The sequence below is a fragment of the Gopherus evgoodei genome, chromosome 12 (assembly GCF_007399415.2).
Source record: "Gopherus evgoodei ecotype Sinaloan lineage chromosome 12, rGopEvg1_v1.p, whole genome shotgun sequence".
Taxonomy (NCBI): Eukaryota; Metazoa; Chordata; order Testudines; family Testudinidae; genus Gopherus; species Gopherus evgoodei.
In genome coordinates this window covers 3474143-3493335 of record NC_044333.1, presented here as the reverse complement: position 1 = coordinate 3493335, position 19193 = coordinate 3474143, and the positions used below count along the sequence as shown (strand labels likewise).

At 48.7% G+C, this 19193-nt stretch overlaps 1 protein-coding gene across 4 annotated transcripts in view; it reads right to left on the bottom strand.

Moving 5' to 3' along the window:
* The window catches only part of HYDIN (HYDIN axonemal central pair apparatus protein), a 392944-nt gene that overhangs the window by 58081 nt on the left and 315670 nt on the right, over window positions 1–19193 (bottom strand). For all 4 annotated transcript variants that reach the window (XM_030581746.1, XM_030581747.1, XM_030581748.1 and 1 more), the window contains 11 exons: window positions 17486–17724; window positions 16998–17118; window positions 16089–16293; window positions 14068–14303; window positions 12856–13007; window positions 12568–12757; window positions 11124–11232; window positions 10159–10419; window positions 5085–5227; window positions 3578–3796; window positions 1751–1911 (listed from right to left, as the gene is read on the bottom strand). In XM_030581746.1, the coding sequence (XP_030437606.1) occupies window positions 1751–1911; window positions 3578–3796; window positions 5085–5227; window positions 10159–10419; window positions 11124–11232; window positions 12568–12757; window positions 12856–13007; window positions 14068–14303; window positions 16089–16293; window positions 16998–17118; window positions 17486–17724 (2036 nt within the window). The remainder of the gene's footprint in view (window positions 1–1750; window positions 1912–3577; window positions 3797–5084; window positions 5228–10158; window positions 10420–11123; window positions 11233–12567; window positions 12758–12855; window positions 13008–14067; window positions 14304–16088; window positions 16294–16997; window positions 17119–17485; window positions 17725–19193) is intronic.

Genomic DNA, 19193 nt, shown 5'->3' with positions numbered 1-19193 from the left:
ACCCCTCACCCCCGCTTGCACACCCACCCCCTGCCCCAGCCCTGAGCCTGCACCCAGCACCCCTCCTGCACCCTAATCCCCATGCCAGGACCTGCACCCCAGACCTCCTCCACAAGCCCTCTCCCAGAGCCTTAGGCAGATAGGGGCGGAGTTTGGGGGGGGCGGAGTTGGGGGGTGGGTTCTGGGCACCACCAAAATTTCTACAAACTTGCCACCCGTGTTGGTGCCTCAATGTCCACTATGTAGTTCTTAAGTATCTAGGTGGTGGAATAAGGGTGTGTGATTGCTGCAGAGCAAGGGGCCAGTGCACCTAAATGCCTGGCACTCTGTCTCCTAGCAATTGATGGCCTGGGCCCCTTCTTCTCTGCAAAAGTGCCACCTGAAGATGTTGGAGACAAAGAGATCAGGTGACCTCCTGGCCCAGGAAAGGAACTGAGCAGAGAAGGAGGGGCTGGAGGGGTTTGGGAGTCTGGAGTTGGCTGGGGACGAGGAGTGAGGGCAGATGTGGGGGTCTGCCTCGCTGGGCCCCAGAATGGACTCGGCCAGGGGGTCTGGTTCGCAGTACCTACAAGCTCTGTTTTAGACCGTGTTCCTGTCATCAAATAAACCTCTGTTTTACTGGCTGCCTGAGAGTCACGTCTGACTGCAAAGTGGGGGTGCAGGACCCTGTGGCTTCCCCAGGACCCCGCTGGGGCGGGCTCACTGTGGGAAGTGCACGGAGGGGCAGAGGATGCTGAATGCTCCAAGGAGAGACCCAGAAGGTGAAGATGTGTGAACCTCTTGGCCTGTGCAAGTCTGCTCCAAGGGAGAGGAGGCTCCCCAAAGTCCTCACTGGCTTTGTGGGGAGCAGTTCCAGAGCATCGCCCAGGGACTCCATGACAGGCATTACGGCTTTATCTGGGGACAATGATGAACTGTGTGCGGGTGATGTGACCTCTGGTCCATGCCTTCTTCCAACCTGATTGGAGACCCCTTCTTTTTCTGTCTCTCTCTATGTGGGGAGGTTGCGGCTCTTGCTGCGTATTTTTGGAGGACTGGGTGCTCTCCTTTGCTAAGGCTGTGCCTAGGGAGCCCCCAGAAGGAGAGGTTTTCTCTCCTGTGTCAGAGGCTGGCTGAAGTGATTTTTCCATCAGGATCAGCTTTAGGCATAGGTTTCTGTCACGCCCGGTTCTCGCTTTTAGCTTGCTACAGTGAGTCACTTCTGAGAGATGTGCAACTCCCCGAGGCAACAGACTCAGAAGGAGTGCCCATCAGAGATGGACATTGCTTCGCAGCATGAGTCACATCTCTAAATCCTGGGGAACCAGGCCTTTTGTAGTGGGGACAGGTTTCCTGCTTCAGAAGAAGCTAAGGTAACAAAGAAAAGTTTTTTTTTGTTTTTTGTTTTTTTTTTTACTGAAGTGCTAAGTAGGTACTCCAGTACTAACTGCACTACTTTACTACTAAACAATCTAATTTAATTTGTTAAGGTTGAGCAAAAGATGTTGGGACACTGCCACAGAGCTCCGTCTCAGGCCAAGGACGGCTGAGAAGGAACTGAGGAGGTCGGATGGTGCACGCACTAGATGAGGCACTAATGGTGCCGCAAAACGACTACTGTGCACGCGGTACCCAGACAGACACTGCTACCGAAAATCTCTGATTAACGGCACCGGGACGCAGCAATACCTGAAGTGGAGCACCCACAGGGACAGCGCTCGAAAAGCCACCAGTTTTTCTGAGTAGGCCCTGTGAAATCTCAGTTACTCACTTGAACACCCTGGTCTGGAAGAGCAAGGTCTCCTTGAACTGCACCAAGTTAGCTTCTAGCTTGAACTGGGTGTAATCAACAATGGCACTGACTCGAAGGTCTAGCTCTCGGCTGCTGTCTTCCAGAACAGTGTGGGCGGGCTCGGGGTCTGTCTCTATCACCTTCAGACAGAAATGAGAAAAACAACAGTAACCTGACTAAGCCCTTGAGCCCCTCAAGCCTCTAGAGCCAGACTTCGTACCACCATCAAAACAGCGAGGGCCATTCAGACACAACCATCCTGAACTTTCCTTCTGATACCCATTCCTCCACCACTGATTATCTGGACATAGGTGCTGGAACTAGGAGTGCGGGGGGTGCTGCAGCACCCCGACTTATAGTGGTTTCCATTATATCCAGGGTTTACAGCTGGGTTCAATGGCTCTCAGCACCCCCACTATACAAATTGTTCCAGCCCCCCTGGTTCTGGAGCAAACGGATAGCACCTGGATGACAGGGAGAACTGTCCGTGGGAGCACTATGAAGTGGCTGAGCCTCAACCGTGTATCTCAGCAAAGAGGCTGAGGAAATGGTGTCTGCAGATCAGAGTTGGTGAAGAAGCAGAAAGGAGACCAGGCCTGAATGACCGATATCACATTGCTCCCACCCTTTGTAAATACAGCGGTCCCACCACTGCAGACACATGGGTAAAGAAGCCCATGGCTGAATGAACACAGAGACTGACTTTCCCTTTTTTCTTAGCAGTGGGTGTTTTACTCCAGATCATGGCGGTGAGTAAATGAGACTGAATTTTCTTTCCACCCCAGGTGAGGACAAGTGTGTCTGGATCAGGGTGGAGGGGAATTGATTGGTAAGGCCTGGAGGCACTGCTGCTTCTTATGGATAAAGAAAAGATTTGGCTTCTAGGCCTTTCAACCTTCCAAAACTTTGAAACATTCATCACCAACTGTTTTTTGGTTTGACCTGATAAAAGCTGTAAAGAGAGAGTTCCTGAAGAAAATACTTCTATGGATACCTGAGATGACCTGCTAAAAAATAAAAAAAAACAAAATATGGAGATATACCTATCTCATAGAACTGGAAGGAACCTTCAAAGGTCATTGAGTCCAGCCCCCTTGCCTTCACTAGGAGAACCAAGTACTGATTTTGCCCCAGATCCCCAAGTGGTCCTCTCAAGAACTGAACTTACAACCCTGGGTTTAGTAGGCCAATGCTCAAACCACTGAGTGATCCCTCCCCCCTACATAGCTAATGAAGCTACCTGCTAACACTTGTTGTATAATACGACCCTGCACACAGTAATGATTTTATGAGGGAAATCTCAGTTGTTAAAATGTGGAAAGTGTTCACTTCAAAGTACAGGTAGGGTAACGGAAACACACAATTGGGAAGTAGGGTCATTCTTCCACAAGGAACCTGTAACTAGAACCTGCTGGGTCTAATTCCCTCCTGACTGAAATCAGACTAAGACATTTTAAAGACAAAATGAACCATTAGATAATCTAGTCTGACCTCCGTTATAACGGAGGCCACAGCATTCCACCCAGGTGCCCATGCACTGTGCTCACCAGCCCACCGCACCACTAAGCTAATACCTATTTACAGAAAGGCATCCAGTCTGGATTGGAGGACATCCAGAAATGGAGAATCCACTTCTTCCCTTGGTAGCTTCTTCTGATGGTCATCACCCTGGCTGTTAAACATTTGTGCAGAGCAGCTGGAGCTGCTTGGTCAGCAGTGAATGTGACCCTTTGTCTTTAGGCTTTACACGGATGGCTCCAAATGCTATTGTGTTTGTTTCATTTGTTCTTATAATCTCATTCTTACCTTCCTCTTTGTCGGGCGCGTGGTCGTCAGGCTCCTCAGAGCATCCACCCACTTGACAGTATGCAGGCGGTCATCCCAGTCAGGGACCTGGTCCGCAAGATGCTGTAAGGTGATTCTGGACACTTTACACTTAACTGTGTGCATTTTGAAGGTGACAGGAACATTAGATTTCAAAGTCACTGTGATATCCTTAGCACATTCAGCATGGAGGTGGCCGACCTGGAGAGGATCAGAGAGCCAATGCCATTAGTTCATCCATGGTCAGTCTGGCCAGCAAAGGATGGAGTGTTATTGTGAGCTACATGGAGAAGAAATGGAAGGGCTAGAATGTGAGTCTGCATTTTCCATGCAGTGAATTTGGTGCCAGATTCACCTCTGTTTATTGCTAGCCTAGGCAATGGTGGTCAATACTTCCCCACGTAGACACCAGCAACAACACACTCAAGGGATCACCTCTAGAAAGCTGCTCCACCTGGGTCTAATGGAAAGAAGATGCAAAGCTGGATATCAGCATATAGATGACACCAGAACCTATAGCAACTCAGTCTTGCTCAGTGGCCTCATGTCACAGGGTTTATGGCCCCGTAAATGAAGGAGGCTCAGCTCACCTGTGCCAGAACAGCCATTCTCAGTTTGGCCAATGAAGATGGTAGAGTGGCACCTGGAGGGTTATAAAGACTAGGGACAGCCGTTGAGTCAGGAGGCCAGAGAGATCTCTCGGGCCAGCTGTAGAGAGCCTCCTGCAGGAGGTATCTCCAGGAAGCCTGCTGACTTTCAAGAGCCAAAGCCAGTGCCAGGAGGTTGAAAAGGGCTGAGGGCTTGGGAACCAGCAGAGGGGCTAGCTGGCATATCTTCCTGAGCCAGAGAGCCAAGCCAGAGACAGCCAGAGAGGGCTGAAGGCTGAGAGCAGCGGAGGGAGGCACTTGCTAGCTCGCTAAGCTGGAGAGCTGAAGGCAGCAGGCCAGAGGGGGCTGAAGGCTGGGAGTGAAGTGTGGTGAGGGGGCCAGAGTCAGACTGGTGAACGGGGGCAGAGTGAGGGTGGCAGGGCTCTCCTCGAGGTATTATTATGGTTTATGTGCAGGGGATGTTTGTCATAAATTAACCCGATAGGGCTATTTCTAGGGACTGTGGTGGAGGGAAACTGAGGCAGGTGTGCCTGTTCTGCTGCAGGAGGGCGCTCCAGGAAGGCGCAGCCCTATCACACCTTACTTTAAAAAGGGAATGGCCATTCTGAACCAAGTGAAATTCTGCAACCAAGAGCCCTCAGGGAGCAAGAGCAGTTTCCCAGCAGGATAGGATCCCATGACTCTCCCACGAGGGCTGACAGTTCTGCCTCCCACCTTTGCAAGCCCAAGGATTCAGAGAACTGTCCCAAGACACAAACCAGAGCACATGCATGGCAGCGAGGAGCACTGCCACCTAGCGCTGGGTCAGTGCTCTGCTAGCTACACATAACTTGCTGAGCAATCTCTTGTGCATGGGATAAAACAAAGTGGTCCCTGTATACCTGGGGAGAGAAGACAAGCGAAGCTGCAGCAGGCCATTCAAACCTCATCACATCTGCTTTGCTGCGGTTGGTTATCGTGAAGGTCACCTGGTAGGGCTTCCCGATGTGACAGTCCCCAAACTGTATGTGATCTTCTCTGGCAGCTAGGAAGAACGAAAACGGGGATGCTCACTGATTTGGCTATAGCACTTGTAGGGCAGTGACGACTCACACAGCACCCTTCCTCTCATACATGTGACTCTCTTCCCATCCATTGGCACCAGAGAGGGGCCTTGGAGTAGCCCCTCCTCAAGCAGTGCATCCAGCTCTCCACTCACTGAAATCATAGATTCATAGACTCATAGACTCATAGGTCAGAAGGGACCAATCTGATCATCTAGTCTGACCTCCTGCACAAGGCAGGCCACAGAACCCCACCCATCCAGTTTTATAACAACCCCTATCCCAGGATCGAGTTATTGAAATCTTCAAAACCGGTTTGAAGACCTCAAGCTGCAGAGAAACCACCAGCAAGCGACCCGTGCCCCACGCTGCAGGGGAAGGCGAAAAACCTCCAGGGCCCCTGCCAATCCGCCCTGGAGGAAAATTCCTTCCCGACCCCAAATATGGCGATCAGCTAAACCCTGAGCATGTGGGCAAGAGTCACCAGCCAGCACCCAAGAAGGAATTCTCTGCAGTAACTCAGTTCCCATGCCATCCAACATCTCCCCGCAGATCATTGAGCAGACCTATCTGGTGGTAATCCAAGATCAATTGCCCAAATTAACAATCCTATCATAACATCCCCTCCATATACTTATCAAGCTTTGTCTTAAAGCCAGGAAAGTCTTTTGCCCCCACTACTTCCCTCGGAAGGCTGTTCCAGAACTTCACTCCCCTAATGGTTAGAAACCTTCGTCTAATTTCAAGTCTAAACTTCCTAATATCCAGTTTATACCCATTCGTCCTCGTGCCTACATTAGTACTAAACTTAAATAATTCCTCTCCCTCCCTAACGGTAACCCCCCTGATATATTTATATATAGCAAGCATATCCCCCCGCAGCCTTCTTTTGGCCAGGCTAAACAAGCCAAGCTCTTTGAGTCTCCTTTCATAAGGCAGTTTTTCCATTCCTCGGATCATCCTTGTAGCCCGTCTCTGAACCTGTTCCAGTTTGAATTCATCCTTCTTGAACATGGGACACCAGAACTGCACACAGTATTCCAGATGGGGTCTCACCAACGCCTTGTATAACGGTACTAACACCTCCTTATCCTTGCAGGAAATACCCCGCCTGATGCATCCCAAAATCGCATTTGCTTTTTTAACAGCCGTATCACATTGGCGACTCATAGTCATCCTGCTATCAACCAGCACCCCAAGGTCCTTCTCCTCCTCCGTCGCTTCCAACTGATGCGCCCCCAACGTATATCCAAAATTCTTATTATTAGTTCCTAAATGCATAACCTTGCACTTTTCACTATTGTATTTCATCCTATTTCTATTACTCCAGTTTACAAGGTGGTTCAGATCTTCCTGAATAGTATCCCTGTCCTTCTCCGTGTTAGCAATACCCCCCAGCTTCGTGTCATCCGCAAACTTTATTAGCACATTCCCGCTCTTTGTGCCAAGGTCAGTAATAAAAAGGTTAAATAAGATCGGTCCCAAAACCGATCCTTGAGGGACTCCACTAGTGACCTCCTTCCAGCCTGACAATTCACCTTTCAATACGACCCTCTGGAGTCTCCCCTTTAACCAGTTCCTTATCCAACTTACAACTTTCATATTCATGCCCATCTTTTCCAATTTGACTAACAGTTCCCCGTGCGGAACCGTGTCGAACGCCTTACTGAAATCTAGGTAAATTATATCTACCGCATTTCCTTTATCTAAGTAATCAGTCACCTTCTCAAAGAAGGAGATCAGATTGGTTTGGCACGATCTACCTTTACTAAATCCGTGTTGCAATTCGTCCCAATTACCATTGACCTCTATGTCCTTGACTACTTTCTCCCTTAAAATTTTTTCCAAGACCTTGCATACTACAGACGTCAAGCTAACAGGCCTATAATTACCCGGATCACTTTTATTCCCTTTCTTAAAAATAGGAACTACATTAGCAATCCTCCAATCATACGGCACAACCCCCGAGTTTACCGATTGCTTAAAAATTTTCGCTAACGGGCTCGCAATTTCACGCGCCAGTTCCTTTAATATCCTCGGATGGAGATTGTCCGGGCCCTCCGACTTCGTCCCATCGAGCTGTTCAAGTATGGCCTCTACCTCAGTTGCGGTAATATCCACTTCCATATCCACATTCCCGTTTATCATCCGTCCATCATCCCAAGGTTCACTAGTCTTATTAAAAACTGAAGCAAAGTACTTGTTTAGATGTTGGGCCATGCCTAGGTTATCCTTGATCTCCATTCCATCCTCAGTGTATAGCGGCCCCACTTCTTCTTTCTTTGTTTTCTTCTTATTTATGTGGCTGTAGAACCTTTTACTATTGGTTTTGATTCCCTTTGCAAGGTCCAGTTCAATGCGGCTTTTAGCCTTCCTCACTTTATCCCTACATGTTCTGACCTCACCAAGGTAGCTTTCCTTACTGATCCTGCCTTTCTTCCACTCCCTGTAAGCTGTCTGCTTTTGTCTAATCCCCTCTCTGAGTTGTTTGCTCATCCAGTTTGGCCTACGACTCCTGCCCATGGTTTTTTTCCCCTTTCTCGGGATGCAGGCTTCCGACAGTCTCCGCAGCTGCGACTTAAAGTAATTCCAGGCCTCCTCCGCATTCAAATCCACTAATTCCTCCGTCCAATCCACTTCCCTAACTAATTTCCTTAACTCTTTAAAATTAGCCCTCGAGAAGTCAAAAACCCTAATCCCAGATCTACATTTGTTTATCCTTCCATCTAGTTTGAACTGAATCAGCTCATGATCACTCGAACCTAGGTTGTCCCCTACCACCATTTCTTCTACGAGGTCCTCACTGCTCACCAACACCAAATCTAAAATGGCATCTCCTCTCGTAGGTACTTCAACTACTTGATGAAGAAATCCATCCGCTATCACATCCAGAAAAATCTGACCCCTATTATTCTTGCAAGTACTCGTCCTCCAGTCTATATCCGGGAAGTTGAAGTCCCCCATAATCACACATTTCCCCTTTGTGTTTACTTCATTAAAGACATTAAAGAGGTCTCTATCCATATCCCAATCAGATCCCGGCGGTCTGTAGCACACGCCAAGCACTATCTCAGGGGAAGCTCTAGTTGCTTTTTTACCCAATGTGATTTTCGCCCAGACAGACTCTGTCTTATCCATTCCATCGCTTCTTATTTCGCTACAGTTAATGTCATCATTGATGTACAAGGCTACTCCACCACCTTTGCCTTTCTTTCTGTCTTTCCTAAACAGCACATAGCCTTCAATACCCGTGCTCCAGTCATGAGTACTATTCCACCAGGTTTCAGTTATCCCTATAATATCCGGTTTAACTTCCTGCACTAGTAACTCCAGTTCCTCCATCTTGTTACCTAGACTCCTCGCATTAGTGTACAGGCCTTTTAATTTTCGGCGTTTGGCATCAGTGACATTCTTTCCCACGTCGTGCAGAGACCTTTTACCACCAGCATCACCCGCTACTCCGGTTTCTCCACTATTCCTCCTTGGATCAAATCTTGGGACCACAAGGGTATCCCCTCTCACTTTGTTTACTTTCCTCTCCAGGTTACATTCCGGCGTGGAGATCTCCCGAACATCTCCCAACCATCTCCCCCAACTTCCTAGTTTAAAGCTCTCTTGATGAGGTCGGCGAGCCTCCATCCTAGAATTCTATTTCCCTCCTTGCTTAGATGAAGTCCATCCTGAGCGAACAGTCGTCTATCTGTAAACGCTTCCCAGTGACCGTACATCCCAAAGCCCTCCTTATAACACCACTCCCTAAGCCATCTGTTGATCGCCAAAATCTTGTCACTCCTTCGTCGCCCCGCTCTAGGAACCGGCAGAATCCCACTGAAGATCACCTGAGCCTCGATGTCTTTGAGCCTCTTCCCCAGTCTGGCATAGTCCTCCTTGATACAGTCCAGCGAGTAACTAGCCGTATCATTCGTTCCCACATGAAGGATAATCAATGGATTCTTTCCCGCTCCCGCTAAGATTGTATTCAGCCTCAGGTCCACATCCTGTATCTTAGCCCCTGGCAGACAGCACACCCTTCTGTTCTCCCGATCAGGTCTAGTTACAGGCCTATCCACTCTTCTCAGTAAAGAGTCTCCAATCACGTAAACTTGCCTTTTCCTGGCGACAGTGCGATTCTGTGGTCTATCCCCCACAGCAGGTGGTCGCAATTCCTTTAGATTTGTATTCGCCCTTACAGTCCTCCTAGGGCTCACACTTGGTGTCGCCTCCATCGACTCCTCCCCTCTTTCTGCAGGACTAGCTGCTCCTCCAACAGCACTCCCACTGAAACTCCCCTGTTAGCCGCTCTGTTCGCCGCCTCCTGTGCCGCTGCAGCTGACTGTGCCGCTGCCTGAGTGCCTGGCTCCTTATATAGGACCCCTAATCAGGTAAGCCCCGCCCCCAACTCAGGGCTCAGCCTCGCTCCCAGCACACAGCCCCTAGCAGCCTGCACACACACTCACTCACACACAAACACCACAAACTACAAAAACCACAAAAACCTGCTCCTCCAACAGCACTCCCACTGAAACTCCCCTGTTAGCCGCTCTGTTCGCCGCCTCCTGTGCCGCTGCAGCTGACTGTGCCGCTGCCTGAGTGCCTGGCTCCTTATATAGGACCCCTAATCAAAAGGCCTCCACAATACATTACAGCCTGAAACACACCTTTCCACTTGGTGGACATACGCTCAGGTGTCCTGTGTAACAGAGACACAAACCCAGCTGTAGAGAGGGCACAATAAGTAGGGCCCTACCAAATTCACTGTCCATTTTGATCCATTTCATGGCAGAGGGTTTTAAAATTGGTCAATTTCACAATTTCAGATGTTTACTTCAACAGCAGCAGGCTAAATCCAAAATCCTGATTTACCTTCTAAAAACCTCAAAGGGGCCAAATTATTCTCAACAATGCCTCTTACCCTCCACTCTGTCCTCCTCCAGCTGCCCCTCTGCATTTTCCTCGTTGCTCTCGGCTACCAGCCCATGGATGTTATCCAGTGTGATATCGTCTTGGTAGCCCTCTCCCACCATCTGAATGCAGGTTTCCTCATATTGATTGTCCACCACTGACAGATGGATCTTCCCTTCCACCCGCTGGGCCAGGCTGGGTTTGAAAAGCACATCAAACTCAGCCGACTCACCATTCTGCAGGATTAGGGAAGCTGTGTGGGGTTTCCTTCCTGCAAAGGAATGGAGTGTTTGGGCTGGAAATCAGAACTGAGAGTTGCAGACATACAGAAGGAAACATTCCTAAGACGTTTGAACAGGAAAACCAGCTAAAGCATGTCTGTCTCCAAATCATCGTTCTCCTGGAGGGAGGAGGTCTCATGACAGACTCAGTCCATACTGCAGGCTCTGTGAGTATGTCTTTGCTGCAGAGTTAACTTGGGCTCTTACTCAGATGCTGGTTCCAACCTGACTCCCATCCACACACAAAGCCCTCCTCACTCCATCCAGTGTGATGGTGCTTTCAAACACGGCTAGCTAGTCTGTCCATGGTTATCGGCTACAGGTGAGGCACTGCTTTCTCTCAGGCTGGTAACCCACCCACTCTGCAGCAAGTACTCAGGCTAAACCATTTGAGTGCTGGTAATCCTCAAATGCCTTCCCACAATTGCCCCATGTGCCAAGGACAAATTCTTCCACAATTCACTGGGAAAGAATCACAGAGCAGCTCAACACGCTGCGGCACAAAGATCCATGGGAAGTGCCCCAGAAGTCCCAGTGTCTGCAGCACCAATGAGGACCCAGTAACTCAGGCAGGACTTTCTGGCCTGGCTGCTCACTCCTGGGCTAGGCTAGTCTTGGGGCTCAGACCCAGGTGCCAATCACCCCTACGAGAGCTGCTGGAATTCTTAACTCCTGCCAGGCTCACTGCATTTACCTTCTCTGCCTGATTCATCCCCCTCACTCTGAGCCATATAGAGGCAGTGAGTGGTAGGCCTGGATTTCAGTGAGAAAACTCCATAATCATCCAGCAGGTCAACCATCACCTGGAGAAGAAAAACACAAAGCATGGCAACATGGGCTAGGACACAGGGCAGCAAGTGGAGTCATCGAACGTTACCGATGTTCCAGAGAATCGAACACTCATTGCTTTCACTGTTAGAATGTATTAGAATGTAATCAAACAGAACAGACTATACTCCTCTGAAACTGAACAGACTATCGTTAGAATTCAACTGAATACAATAGAATGCGATTAGAAGGTAATCAAATAGAACAGATTGTAATTAGAAAGTATAAAAAGGTAACTATAGAATAGAATTAAAATAGAATTCATTTTAATACTTTCTAATTAGAAGCAAGGAGAATAGCATGTAATTATACTGTAACAGCATGTAATTAAATAGACTAGAATGTAACTGAGTAGAATGGAATTAGAACATAATAGAAGGGAATTAGAAGGTAATCAAATAGAATAGAATGTAATTAGACAGTATTAAAATGTAATCATGTAGAGCAGAATAGAATTAGAATGTAACAGACGCATTCTCATAATTAGAACCAAACGGTGAATAGGAAAACAACAGTTTTCTTCTGATATTGTTAAGTAAGAATGACAAATTGGTCAGAAAATCACATGCCTCCAAGGGCAAGTAAGTGAAGTCAGTCATTTGCTCTCTTGGCTGACTGACACCCATTTCAGGGTATGTCTACATGGGAAACTTCAAAGCACTGCCACGGGAACACTCCTGTGGCAGCGCTTTGATGTGCGAGTGTGGCTGTGCACGAGCGCTGGGAGAGAGCTCTCCCAGCGCTCCTGGCAATCCACCTCCACGAGGGGATTGACTCCGAGCACTGGGCTTGGAGCCTGTCTACACTAGCGCTTTAAAGCGCTCAGACTCGCTGCGCTCAAGGGGGTGATTTTTCATATCCCTGAGTCAGCAAGTTAGAGCGCTATAAAATGTAAGTCCGTAGCGGTTTCTTAAGGCACAGAAAGGAGAGCTGGTACAGAGAGCCATAATATCAGACTGGAGAAGACAGTGAAGAAATTATTGGAAAGGAGACAAAGATGAACAATCAAAAGCTTTCCCCTTTGGAACTGTCCTATAGAATCTGATAGAAAATAGGACCTTTTCTGTTGGCCTCCAGAAGCATCCTATGGAGTTTAATAGAGAATTATAGCCTTACTATGGAATTCTATAGGATGGTTCAAAACACACGCAGAAAGGATCTCATTCTCTATTCGATGCCACAGAGTTTTAATGTGCTTTCTAGACATCTCTACTGGCTTCATTTGTATTAAGTTCTATAAGGCTTGTTCATAACAGGAGGAGAATTTGCTTCAGTTTCATCTTTTAAGCTTTTGCCTAGCAAGTTATTACCTGAACGGGTATCATGCCACTGTTCTTTAGAACAAAAGGGAGTTTCTCCGATCGCTCGAGCAAGAGCCTCTTGAAGAGGAGCAGTGGGTTCCCTCTTTTGTTGCGGAGGACAGGGCGCAAGATGGTCACTCGGGGGAAGTTCCCATCCCCAGTGATATCAAATGTTAAATTTCGTGATTTAGCGACCAAGCTGCAAGGAGTAGGAAAAAATCATTGTTCCAGGCACATGCCTGATATGTACACAGAGGACAGGAAAGCCCACCCCCAGGAAGCAGTGGGTTAAATTACCTTGGCAGTCCATCAATGAAAGCCTCAAAAACGCACTGGTAGCTCTGCATCGTCTGTGGGGTGAAAGTCACTGTAGCAAAGGCATGGGAGCGGCTGGGGACGCACATCCGAACGGGATCCACCTCGAAGATGTCGTTAATGCGGGCAGCAGCCTTAGGGAAACCCAGACAGCAGGGTGGCTGTGAAATACTCCTCCCATAGCCACAGCCAGTGGAATTCACACACACAAAACACACACAGTGTAAGAGCCACAGGGGCAAGACTCTTCCCTCAGCTGTCAGGAGGTTGTCCACTCCTGTCACAGGAATGGATGTCAAAGAGCAGGTTTCTTGACTTAACAAATGTGCTGTCAGGATCAGAAAAACCACATCCTATTCCAAGTGGTGGGAATAGTGGGGTATTTGAGACAACAGTGTGCAATAACTGAAGGCAAGGGCCCACCGCTGCAGCACAGCGGACAGCTGTTTGTATGGCTGTATTAGTCACTCAGTTAACTCCACACTTCAGTGCCCAGATTATGTATTGCTCATCAGACTCTGTGTGCCTATGGTGAATCTCACTAGCCACCAGACTAAAGGAGGGAAAGCCATCCAGCTCAAGAGGAGGAAAAGAGATCAAAAGGCGCTGACACCAACCCAGACTGGCTTTACGCCGGGGCAGACCAACACATCAGGGCCATTCCTCTGGGTATAATTTTGTCAAGAGTCAGGATCGACTTAAGGAAGGGGCTTGTGTGGGATGCTGGCAAGTCTGGCAGTGGAAGGGGGGATAATTAGGGTTTCTTATCACAAAACCATTTGCTGGGTTCTTCTGACTGGCTGCTGTGAGGAATGGGGTCCTTATGTCGCCCCATGGGAGAGAGGGGACATTTCTCTCTAGGACTCCGTAGGGACTGCTTTCTTCCTCCCAGGAGGTGGTTACTAATCAGATCCATATCTTATCAGATCCCACGTGATCAGTGCTCAGCTTCCTGTATCTCATCCCAGGCATTGCCAGCACTGAGCTGCACAGAGGCTTCACTGTGGATCTGGCAGCATGGATCAGCATGGGCAGCAGTCTAACACTGCTGGGCAAGACATTCTATTACCCTGCACTGCTCCAGACCAGGCCAGGCCGAGATACACATCTCAGAAACCCTGAATGAAGCTCCAGCTTGCTTGTGGGGCCTCCAGTGGATGGTCCTACACCCATCCCTTCAGCTCTTATTCTGACCTTGCTAGAGACAGGCTTGACCACGAGTACCACGTCACAAGGAATTCTGCCCACATTGGCGATCTTGAATCGAGCTGTTGCCTGGTGCCCAACCAGGACGTTACTGAAGATGAACTTGTTCTCATCTGATACAAACACCCCTCCGCCTTCCACTGTCTGCAGGATCTGGTAAAGGTTGATGTTGCTGCAGATCCGATGCTCCTCAAAAATGGACCCGATGTCATCAACCACAAAGGCTGAGGGAAGAGAGACATGACAGCTGAGATGGTGTGTTCTCTTCTGGCTGAGAAACATAGGCCTAGTTTGTCTTGGGAGCAACTCTACCGACTTCAGTGGCATTAATGCAGGATGAACTTGACTCCAGAATCCTTTTTGCACAGTCAAGGTAATGGCACACCCCTGAGTGAGTTGTCAACAATTTGTATTGAACCTCAGACCTCTGGATCTTAAGGCATGTGCCTCTATCACCTGCATTTGTCTACCCTGCATCCACTCAGTGTGGCACTCTGTCCCACACAGTGGTGGCTGGGCCACTCTGAGAGGGGTCGATGAGGCCAGTACAGTCTGAGCCAACATTTATTTCCAGCAATAGCAGCTCAGGCTTTCAGAACCAGAGAGCCCAGGTTCAATTCCCACTGCCAATAACCCCCCCAGGGGTGTGGTGTTACACTAGTGGCAAATTTAACAAAGACCAGCTTTCCAGGCTGTATTCCTGTATGGAAGGGCCTTCCCGTGGGGCAAAACTATGAGGAAGAGAGAACATTCGTTGTGCACAGAAATAGTAACTGACATCACAGGTACATCTCTGTGCTTTCCCTGCTGTCATGGCTCTCCGGGCAACCTGGCACTGCACTGCCCCATAAACAGGCCTGATCTGGCCCTTGAGGTTAGCATGATGCATTCTTCCACTACCCACCCTAGGGTAGAACTGCTCCCTAATGCCCTTGCCCTATTTACAGCGGGTCATACCCTGAAGCCCTTATCCGTTCCTTTGACTTGGATACATTTTGCTCGAGTGAGGATGGAGCACAGCTGAAGCACACACTTCAGGGTTTGGCCCAGAATCTATTCCTCAGGCCAACTCTTTTCTCATGATCTCTCATGGCAAAAAAGCAACAGCAACTGGGGAATGGCAGAGCAGATATGCTGCAGGCCTCTCCGTCAGCCTATCCAGCCCTTCCAGACACCAGCCTCTCTCTTGGGAACGAAGCGGATAGAAGGCCCAATCCAAAGCCCATGGAACTCAGTGAGAGACTTTCCACTGACTTCAGCTGGGCTTGGATCAGGCCCAGAAGGAGCTGTGCAAGACCGTGCTGAGAAACGCTATCTATTCAGCTCCTGCTGGAGCTCTGCATTGGTGATTGTTGTGACACCAGGCTTTGAAAGGGTGACCCAAGCTGGGGGCAGTACAGAGGAGGAGGCTGAAAGATTTGACCTGTGGAGTTTGGGAGAGTAGGAATGTTCAGTCTAGAGAAAGGGAGGCCAAGAGGAGCCTCAACAGCTGTGGACGAGACCAATGGGGAACGGAGAATGTTCGTTCTCTCTAGTCAGCCAGGACTGAGCCAGAAGCAAGCAGTGGAAAACACAGTGAAACATTAGGAAATACCTGATACCTCTGTGACAGCTAAATAACTGTATAGGCTGTCAGGGGTCACTGTCCCTTCTCCTTACTGCCCTGGTGGATCAAATCGCTGGTTCGTCAGCTGATGCCTCAAAAGAAAACGGTCCTCTCTGCTCCATACAACACACCTAGGTTGGACACTAACGAGGGGGAATGCCTTCCTGAGCATGCCTGCAGTGATCAGTTTACACTCTGAAGCATGAGAGTTGGTTACCTACTATCCCATAATGTGCTGCCAACTCCAGCAAGGATTGGAGGCAGGCAGTGGAGATTTTCAAGATGAGCCATCTTCTCTCTCAAGGGGGGTGTCAGGAATAATGCAACCCCAGTCCACATGCTCCTTGGGGAAGAGGGAGTGGATGCAGTGATTCAGCCAATGGCTGATGGAACATGTCTATACCTGGCAGGCATGACTCAGCAACCAAGGTGTATGGGATGCCTCCCGGATTATCGTCAGGGTCCCTGTCGGTGATGTCAATGGCCAGGTATTCCTCACACTTTCCCACTGGCTCTGCTAAACAATCAACTGTGATGATCTGCTGACCTCCTGCAGGGATGGATCCAAATCCAGGATACACTGTGAACATACCTAGAGTGAAGCGAGCCTGCAAAAGAATCCAGGGAAAGCCTGCCTCAGACATCCTGACATGGCTGCTACTCTGAATCCCAGGAGAGGAGCATTCCACTCCCTTCATTTCTCCCTGCTTCCCTACAGCCAGTCATTACCACGGCACATTCCCTGGGGCTGCTAGGACATGGAACGAACTCTTAGTACTCCAACAGCCTCCTAAAGATGACGCACAAGGCATTGGGCTCTCAGTTTAATGGTCATGTCACGTGCACACAGCCAAGTTCAGGAACCTACCTCAGTCCCCCTGCCCTGGGCAGCAGGGGAAGCACCAGAAACCTTCTGGTCAGCGTAAGAGTGATGTTGACAAACTGTAGAAGAAGCAGCATCTGATCCTCCCTAGTCAAAGGAAGGGGGTTGGGAAGTAAAGGGAGGGGAAAAGAGCAAGGATCCTGATTTCTGGTGGGGAGCGAAACAAAAAGGAGAAATATAGTCCTGGAAAAGTAGGAGGGAGGAATGAGAGTAGAAAGGTTGAGGAAAAGAAAGGGAAAAGTACATGAGAAAGAAAATCACCCAGAGAAAGAACATCAGCTCTGGAGCAGACATACAGTAAATGACAACAGCACATCCTCTGATCTAGCTGGCCAGGTCACCCCTGGGGGAGCGGAAGAACTCAGACTGGAGAGGGGCCCTAGAAGACACTGCAGTGGATGTGAGGAGTGGCATGGAACATGCACCCACCTGCGCAACAAGGTTGATGTCCTTCTGAAGAGATTCCGTGCGCTTGCTTTGTTTGCCAACGGGAGGGATCTTGCTTAAGGTCTCGCTGTCACGGGAACGGGAGTGCTTGATGTGAGATGGTCTGGAAGAAATCAACAGAAATACATCACACTGGGGTCTCCACTGTGTCCAATCCCCTCCTGGGTTTGACTGTCCCAGAGCTGGGACTGCCCTAGGAAGGGGCACACCCATTCTGAGCAAGTGCCAAATTTAATACACACACGAGCATGCCTGGCTGAAGGCCATTAATAACACTGACTACGTATGCAATCTCTCATCCATAAACCCCAGCACTTTACAAAGAAAGGCACTCATAAGCCCTATTTCTTCACAGCACTTGTCATCAGCAGAGCTCAAAGTGCTTTACAATGGAGGTGTCATCACCCCCATTTTATAGATGGGGAAACTGAGGCACAGAGTCGTCAGCATTAGCTGGTGCTTTCTCTTACCCCTTTTTGGGTGGGATGGGCAGATCTCGTATTAGCTTGCCGATGAAGTACTTGAAATCAAGCGCACCTTTGTTCTCCAGAGTGAAGGTGCAGGTCTTACGGGTGCTGTTCATCATGGAGCCAAAGTTGACGAGCGAGGCAGGGGAAACGCTGTACTTGGTGAACAAAGAATTCACTGACACTTTCACTGGAATGCTGGCAATGGTCTCGCCTCCTTCACAGACATTGGGCTCGATCACCTGGGCAGAGGAGGGTGGATTGGCAAGTGGAGTTTAGAGGCCTCTGCTGGTCTGTCTCATAAATCCACAGAGTTGCTGCCTACAGCCTGGGAGCCATGGCACACTTGGCCAAGTACTCTCCCCCACCCCCCGGCTTGTGTCAATTCCCTGGTGACTTGAAGGCCTTTGTCATTCCTAAGATTACCCGTGCAAAGACTTGGCAGAAGTCCCTAGGAGCTTTCAGAGATTCACAGATTCCAAGGCCAGAAAGGACCACTAGGGTCACGTTGCCTGACCTCCTGTGTAGCACAGGCCAGAGAACTTCCCCTCAATAATCCCTAGAGCAGAGCTTTGAGAAGAACAGCCAGTCCTGATTTAATGATCACTGATAGAGAATCCACCACGACCCTTGGTAAATTGTTCCAATGGTTAATTACCCTCCCTGTTAAAAATGTATGATTTATTTCCAGTCCAAATTTGTTTAGCTTCAACTTCCAGCCACTGGATCACGTTAGACCTTTTGTCTGCAGAGCCCATTATCAAATATTTGTTCCCTGGGTAGATATTTATGATCACGTCACCCTCAATCTTTTCTTTGTTGAACTAAATCGATTGAGCTCTTTTAGTCTCTCGCTATAAGGCAGTTTTCTAATGCTTTAAGCATTCTCATGGCTCTTTTCTGAATCCTCTCTAATTTACCAATATCCTTCTTGAGTTGTGGGCACCAGACCTGGACACAGGATTCCAGCAGTGGTCGCACCAATGCCAAATACAGGGATAAAATAAACTCTCTAATCCAATTTGAGATTCCTTTGTTCATGCATCCCAGGACCGCATTAGCTCTTTCGGGCAGACCGTTACATTGGGAGCTTACGTTCAGCTGATTATACACCAGCATCCCCAAATCTTTTTCAGGATCGCGGCTTTCCAGGGTAGAATCCCCCATCCTATAAATATGACCTACATTCTTTGTTCCTAAAATGAATACATTTAGCTGTATTAAAATTCCATTTTTCCTTGCACCCAGCCTACCAAGCAACCTAGATCACTTCTGAATCAGTGACCTGACCTCTTCGCCACTTTCCACTTACCCAATTTTTGTGTCATCTGCAGACTTCATCAGGGATGATTTTATGTTCTCTTCCAGCTCACTGATAAAATGTTAAATAGCACAAAGCCAAGAACTGATCACTGCAGGGACCCACTGCAAGCACATCCACTTGATGATGATTCTCCATTTGCAATTACATTTTGAGACCTATAACCTAGCCAGTTTGAATCCACTGATTGTATGCTAGGTTCTTTTATATCATTCTAGTTTCCCCACCGCCAACACTCTTGCACTAATTCCCACTGGAGAACGCTTGACGTGGAGTCCCTGGATATGAACGTTCTTACAGTCAGCCATCCTGAACCATCCTTCTTACAGAAACCTATGACGGAGCAGCTGCAAATACCTCTCCACTCCAGTGACTGGATCAGTACTATTC